Here is a 7541-nt window from a genome sequence, read left to right as displayed (position 1 = left end):
GCCATTCCCATAAAAAAAAAAAAAATTAAGATAAAATTATTTTTGAAAAATATTTCAAATTTAATTTTTTTTTCATTTTTTTACTCCAACCCTACCCCCACCCATGCCACCCCATCAAAAAAAAATTAAAAAGTTGTTTTTGAAAAATATTTTAAATTTAAAAAAAAACCATTTTTCATGTCACCCCCACCCCCGCGACCCCATCAATTTTTTTTTAAAAAAAAAATTATTTTTGAATTTTTTTTCCTGGGTTCGATTTTGGAACGATCATCGGGTCTTGTCCTAGTTAGGTGTGGAGGTCGGGTCCTAGATCAGTTATCGGGGGTTGATTTTCATAAAGAGTTTTTTTTTTTGTCTCAAGCCAAAAATAAAAGACATTTTCTGAAAAATATTTTTCATTCACCAACCAAACATTAGATAATATTTTCTACTCACCAACCAAACATGAGAAAATAAGTTAGAAATTCACTTGTTTTTCAAAAAAATATTTTCTAAGAAAACATTTTCCTTCATACCAAACACACCCTAAGTATATACTCCATATGTCCTTAATTACTTGTCCACTTTTGAATTAGCACACATATTTTAAAAAAAAATTGATATAGTGAATTTACCATTTTACCCCTATTGATTATGAAGTGGATGAATTAAAAATTTAATATTTTCAAGAAGTTTCATCTTTTTCAAAATAATTAATTGAGGGTATAATAGATTAAAAAATTATTCTTTCTTGATTTGTCAAAATGGACAAGTAATTAGAGACAACTAAAAAAGAAAAAATAGACAAATAATTAGGAACGGAAGGAGTATAATACCAAGTAACAACACATATATTTTATAAAAGAAAGATATCTTTTTTCATACAAGAAAAAGTGAAAGATGCATTACAACAGATACAAAAAAATAGGCATAAAAAACACTTATATTTTAAATAATCATTTTCTTTGGTATCAAACACACCTTAGATTACAATGATGCAATTGAATTGATCAAAAGTACCTTCATTGGCAATTTTTTTTATTGTTAGTATGACGAGTAACATTTTTCGACAAATATAAGTGATGATAAAAAAAAAAGTCTGAAGAGAACAAAGAAGGCAAGTGCAACGAAATACTTCACAAAGGGCTAAATTGTCCATAAGTAGAATTTCTTGTGTTTTTCAGTACTTGCCTATGATGAACACCAATGATTGATAAAAATTAAGTCTCTGCCACTAATTGATAATGAATGTTATTGCTCACTAAAGATTAGGCATCCTGCTTTTACAGCTGATATACATGAATATACAAGTTCTAGCAAGCTTCAGTGCTTAAAGATTTACTGCATACATCTATAATACTATATGAAGATGCACAAGCTTCCTACAAATTTATATGTCCATATTTAATTCATCCTGTCTAGAAGGAAAAGAATACGAGAAATTTTTTAAACAAGAAGATTTTGAAAATAAGATGAAATATGTAATTATGAAAACACTGGACAAGCAGACCCCAGAGAAACAAAAATGTCATCCAAGAATTTGAATATAGACAATAGATTAGTCAGCCAAAACCAGAAAAGCCCATGATCAATGTGGCCACACTACCTAATACAGCCTCAAATTTCAATTGCCCCGAATGATAGTTGAGCAAGGCATGTCACAAAACCAACTTTCCCCATAAAAATATCTGCAGCACCTTGATTGTCGCCTTCCTAAATGACAATCAGCCCACGAAACCTTCTACAAGGAGCTAAAATTACATTATCTTGCAAGAACATGTTCTTTCATTCCCACTCTCAAACTCATCATCTGATTCACCATCATCGCTGCAATCACAAGTACATGAAAGTAAGCAAAAAAGACTTGCATGCTTGGAACAATGAAAGAATCAGTATAAAGGGTCACTTGGCTGATGACTGATGTAAAATGTATAATGCAAAATTAAGAAGCTGGCAACCTAAATATAGGAAAGCAAGTGACTTTTCACCAGACAAGGGATCAACATATAACACACAATATTTCAGGGAAAATTACACAGGCATGCTTGTACAAAGATGTAGAAGTGTTTGATATGAAAATTACAGGCCTCAGACCAAAGTTTCTACTCTTTATGAATTTGTAGGTACAATGAACTCATTGAATATGTGCAAATTCAGATGATCCCCATATTTATAGGCTAATATTCTATTTAGCTTTACCATGTCTTGAAAATTTATAAACTAATATTCTCTTTAGCTTTACCTTGTCTTGAAAATTTGCAAGCAACTGTACTAATCAAAAGAAGAAGAAAAAAGTTGAAATCAATTCAGACGTCCTAAAGAGATTCAAGATGCTAGGGGAGAATCAAACAATATTCTAATTCACGAAATATTTTTGTCAAACTGATAATACTATATGCTCCCCCTAATATGTTTGGGCTATTTACACACCACTTTTGACTTTTGACATGTAATAGGAACACCTAGAGTCAAGCCTATTGGAGTTGTTTCACACTGCATATTTGAGGGCATCAGCATAGTTCTTAATGGAACAAAAACACCAGATAGTTAACCCAAAACTGTGAGGATAAGGAGGAAAAGTAGTCTTCACCCCCAACCAAATAAGATATAAAATACCTAAAAATCTGACAAACCCAGACACTTGGAGTCTGGAGATACTACAATATATAGTAGTACAAATGAATAACTCTGATCTTATGCTTCAAATGAAGAAACCAGCTTGAAACTCCTTTTCTAACCACCTAACCTTCTGTTGAATACATCCCAACACTTTTACTGTTCCAACTGAAAACTACATGTTTACCTCTTTCAGTATCTCCCCTTAATCTCAGGTTTTTCACATAGTCGACGACTAGATACAATTTTTTATTTCTCTAGCCAAAATCTCTTCTGTTCCATCACTTTGCTTTCAGAGGAATTTGAGTATCCATGGAAATAACAGAAACCAAGTCGATATCATGAAGGAATCTGTTCTCTTCTCTAGAAAGTTTCTCGCATATGTGAAATCTTAGATGATTAAAGGCAGTTTCATAACCCAATCAATCAACAACACCTCAATCTCAAATGAGGAACTCCCAACTAATAATAAATTACAAAACAAAATACTTGCAAAAATGTCTTGCAAAAAAAAAAAAACAATTCAGGTGCTATCCTAAGCATTGATATGGTTACACCCCAAGGAAACATTGTTTTTCAGATGGAACACTCCTTAGACTTTTAAGATACTAGCTTGAAAAGATGCAATAATCACAATTAGCAAAGGATATGGAAATTGCAGAAAAGCAATTTCGAGTTGCTAAACTGCAAATATGGCATCTAGATATTTAAGGGCATATACTCTGCATGTTCACATAAAAATTATTATCTCTAGCACCTCATGTTTCTACCACAAACTGTTTAGAGAAATTTTAAGCATGGAAATAGATAATGTAAGGACAAGAAGAAGACTTCTGGAAAATGATAAGCACTTTGCAGCATCATGGGCTATTATACTTCATAAAGCAACAAATGGAAGGACCTACAACAGTCTTATCAAATGTATCTTGTGCCTTGAAGCTGTGGTTCACAAGAACAATACAAAGACATGTTGCCACCTGCGGAAGATGTCAGAGACATTAACGAAAACCTTTGATTCTACCATCAATATACATGCCTATCAGTCAAGGCACACAACATTAAGTTGAAAAACCATGGAACTAAGCATGCAAGCCTTAATCAAGACATTCCGAGAATTTTTTAAGGGAGCTATTTGTTTCAGGATATGACTAAATCCCCATCTAACATGAATAGTCTAGTTCTTTTAACAGACACAACGATATTATTTTGAACTGAAATCACTAAAACCATTTAAGTTGGATGTAATTAGTAATTGGTAAAAAAGTTTACAATGCCTAGAATGCGAAACAGCAAGAAACAAACACCAGATTAAAGATGAAGAAATGAAGCTCATACCTAGGCTCAAATTCCCGTATCTCAAAAAGTTCTCCTCCGGTTGTGTCTGTCCACTGCACTTTCCTTTTCTCCACAGGGTTGGGGGCATCATCAACCTTTTCAGAAATTGTATCATGTTCATTACCACCAGAAATGGAAACACTATTTACTGGTTTTTTTAGGCTACTCTTAAGAGCAAGCTTTGGTGAAATATAACTGTCTTCAACAATATTAACACATTGCGGCTGATCGTTGCCCTTGTCTGAAGCGGGACACCTGGGCAAGACTTCTGGCAGTTGGGTAGGACCGACTTTAAGGGGAGCTGGGCTCTCAAGTCCAGCGGCAGCGCGACCAAAGCATACAAAGGAGCCGCACCCGCGGACAAGCCTGTTCTTCCCGGAAGCCAGCTGGAGATCAGAATCAGTTTCTTGGTCCACCAACTGGTACTGGTTCCACGGTGCAACTCTCATGGGCTTCTCTTCGTTCTTCTGACCCAAGAGTAGAAGGGTCAGGCCCTTGCTATATCCAGAAGCTGAAGACGAGAAGAAACCTCCTCCTTCTACTGCAAATAACATCAGTTCTGCTCATCTGGTCGACATGCAAATGCTTTTGTCTAGAGCTACTTCGACCTTTAGGGGAAACTTCAAGCACCTGCCTCACATTGCCGATAACTGCTTGTCAGACTAGCAGCATATGAAATATTACAAACATGGAAAAAAAGGAAAACAGAGAACACAATTATTTTATTACAAAAACTCATTTCTGTAACACATATAAGGATCTAGTACTCCTTTTTCAGTTCATTTCACACTAGTTCCATTTTTGCAATGACTCAAAATGTTTGACGTCATACCATTTCTATACAACTTCTATAGCCATCAAGAATTCGTTTAGACCAAGAAATATGTCCACAGCCAACCCTTACCAATTACAGCCTTCGAAACTCGGACAAAAGGGTACATCCTTCTCCACTTAAATACCAGCCTTAGATCACATGATGCAGAGCTAGAATGTGCAAACTAATAGCATGTTTAGCCAAGCTTCTAAAATCGACTTATTTTTTAAAAGAGTTTATTTTAAATGTGCTTTTCAAAAAAATACTTTTGGTGAGAAGCATTTTGTGTTTGACCAATAAATTTAAAAAGCACTTTTGAGCAACAATTAGTATTTGACGAAACTTTTTAAAAGTGCTTCTCGAGTGCATTTTTCAAAAAAAGTGTTTTTGGGGAAAACTACTTTTTAGCTAGCTTCTGAAAAACAGCTTGTGCTACTCCTCAGAAACACTTATTTTCTCCTGAAAGTTTGGCCAAACACCTTACTTTTAAAAAATAAACACTTTTGACAAAAAAATAAGCTTGGCCAAACAGGTTACAACTCATAAGTCCCTCAGCCTCTGCTACTTGAACTAAGCCCTGGGCAAGAATTCATGTCCATACTATTTTATACTTTGAGGTGATATTTGACTTTTAAACTATCTTTCTTAACAATTACTTTATTTCTTCAAGATTCACTAATACAACACATGAGTCAAATTAACTTCTTAAGTTCCCTACTCAGTCAAATAGAGTCATATAAAAGAAACAGGGCAGTAATTTTTTACTGCCAAATCGCCAAAGAAAAAATATATGCACAATAGACAAAAGGCTCTAGAGACTAGAATGAGTGCTCCTGGTTGTACGTACTACTTTTTTCTTTGACTAGTTTCCTTAATTAATTATTCCAGCCCCTATTCCACGCAGTAAGAATGCAGAATACTAGATAACTGTCAAAAGGATTATAATTAACTATTTTCAATCAAGTTAATTAATTTACATATGCTACAACCCATGTCAAATCGAAGTCAAAATAGGCGGACTCTAAAGTCAACACTGCATTGAACACTCTAGATCACTGGCAGAATACTCTAAAAAAGATCAACAATTAAAAAAAAGTAAAAGGATTAACAAAAACATGAAACTAAACTCTGACCAAATGAAAACAGATTCAAACCGTCAATGAACCACCTATTTTGTGCTTCAATATGAATTTTTTTTAAAAACAAATAAAAATAAAAATACACCAGTTACGCTTTAACAAAAATCTTCAATGCAAAACAAATCTATACAAAAACAAGTAACAATTAAGACTAGCACTGTAAACCTCTCAGTCACATACTCAAAAGATCTAAAAAAAAAAAAAAACCCTGAAATCACCACAGAGCAAAGCAAATACAACATTAACACTAATAAGTAAGAAATCAACTAAACGAAATCCAAAACCGAATACAAAAATCGCTCCGCAGCAGCATAGGAAAAGGTAGAAATACTCACAGATCTGAGAGCGATAACAAGGCAACGACAAGTTCACCGGACCGGCGAATGCTTCGACGATCACTACTGATAGATTATACAAGAGTGTAAAACAGTACGGGAAGAGGAGAACGTCGGAATCGTGTGGCTGAGCAGAAAATCGCCGAGAAAATGAAGAGCTAAAAGAAGAAGAAACGGATTTATGCGGATATATATATATTGGGAGTACTTTTTGTATTGAAGATTAGTGAATAGTACTGGATTTATATTAGGAAAATAAAATTGTATTACTACTATAGTATTTTAAGTAAAAAACAATTAATGGTAAATAAGAAAACAAATGGAGATTGGGGATAGTGACTCTGTGGCGCATGATAGCGATGGGTCCCTTTTTGATTGCCTTCTATTTGTTTATTTTTTATTATTTTATTTTACTTCTTTTTGTTGACAAAGGAATTTGTGGCCACGCCATTTTCCTTTTTGATAAATCTAGTTTTAATGTAATAGTCACAAATTCTAAAAGTAAAATAAGAATAAAATTGGTATATATTTTATTCTTTTCATTAAATTGTTATTGTTGTTAATAATTAAATGGGTAGATAATACAAATTTCATTAGTTTAGGATTTAATTATATGTTTTTTCTTGAGTTTTTTGAAATTATCTTGAATTTCTAGGATCAAAATTAGTTATAATTTATTTCAAATATATTATATCCAAATGAATTCGCATGTGGCTACCGTGGCTCTCCTCTCTCCTCTCTTACTCACTCACTTATATTTCAAAATGTATTTGATTTCCTAATTAATGTGTTATACCACTTAATATGACTTACTTTCCTATATCTACTATGAAATTCATTTTTCTCGCTTTTACAACTAAAAAAATATTTTCAAAATTTACCAACCAAAAAATTATTCCTCCTTAGTAAAAGGAAATGAAATCCCATAATTTGGAATATAATTTTTTCTCTCTATTAATTTTTACTTGTTAATTTTGAATCTTATGTCCCCCTTAAAAAATTATGATTGATATTTTATTATAATACTTATATGAATTTGTATTTAGCTTTTGATTTTTAAAAATTATTTAATTAATACTAAAAAAAATCATTAATATACTAAATTGGCAAGTAAAATAAATGGAAATATTTTCTTTTTGAATGGAAGAGGACTTAAAGAACTTAACTAGAATATGTCAAATAAGTAGTGCCATGCCTGCCATCTCCCATTAATGAGGAATTAATTTTCACATTGACCTGACTCCCAATTGAGACTGAACCTGCCCTTGTTTTGATCAATGTGGCATACCAAAAAAAAAATTGGTGTGCACAAAATATACGACC

General features: G+C 33.0%; 1 protein-coding gene across 2 annotated transcripts; it reads right to left on the bottom strand.

Moving 5' to 3' along the window:
* Nucleotides 1–1217: 1217 nt before the first annotated feature.
* Nucleotides 1218–6459, bottom strand: LOC102584327 (uncharacterized). Of its 2 annotated transcripts, XM_015314225.1 has the most exons (4): nucleotides 6219–6459; nucleotides 3931–4560; nucleotides 3501–3572; nucleotides 1218–1806 (listed from the first exon to the last, which is right to left on the bottom strand). In XM_015314225.1, the coding sequence occupies exons 2-3, from the start codon at nucleotides 4482–4484 to the stop codon at nucleotides 3542–3544; spliced, it is 585 nt and encodes a 194-aa protein (XP_015169711.1). In that variant the 5' UTR covers nucleotides 4485–4560; nucleotides 6219–6459; the 3' UTR covers nucleotides 1218–1806; nucleotides 3501–3541. The 2 variants fall into 2 exon arrangements, with proteins under 2 accessions (XP_015169711.1, XP_006359042.1); XM_006358980.2 differs by lacking the exon at nucleotides 3501–3572 and having other exon boundaries at nucleotides 6219–6454.
* Nucleotides 6460–7541: the final 1082 nt, after the last annotated feature.

The sequence above is a fragment of the Solanum tuberosum genome, unplaced genomic scaffold (assembly GCF_000226075.1).
Source record: "Solanum tuberosum cultivar DM 1-3 516 R44 unplaced genomic scaffold, SolTub_3.0 scf00285, whole genome shotgun sequence".
NCBI lineage: Eukaryota > Viridiplantae > Streptophyta > Magnoliopsida > Solanales > Solanaceae > Solanum > Solanum tuberosum.
Note: the sequence above shows the minus strand (reverse complement) of the source record. Positions and strands in the feature narration are given on the sequence as shown.

Bases quoted from the DNA above. Each gene is read 5' to 3' on its own strand.
- LOC102584327 (XM_006358980.2), bottom strand. From the start codon at position 4,484: ATGTTATTTGCAGTAGAAGGAGGAGGTTTCTTCTCGTCTTCAGCTTCT. The intron at 1,807-3,930 runs GTATGAGCTTCA...TTGTGATTGCAG, and splicing joins ATACGGGAATTTGAGCCTAG to CGATGATGGTGAATCAGATG.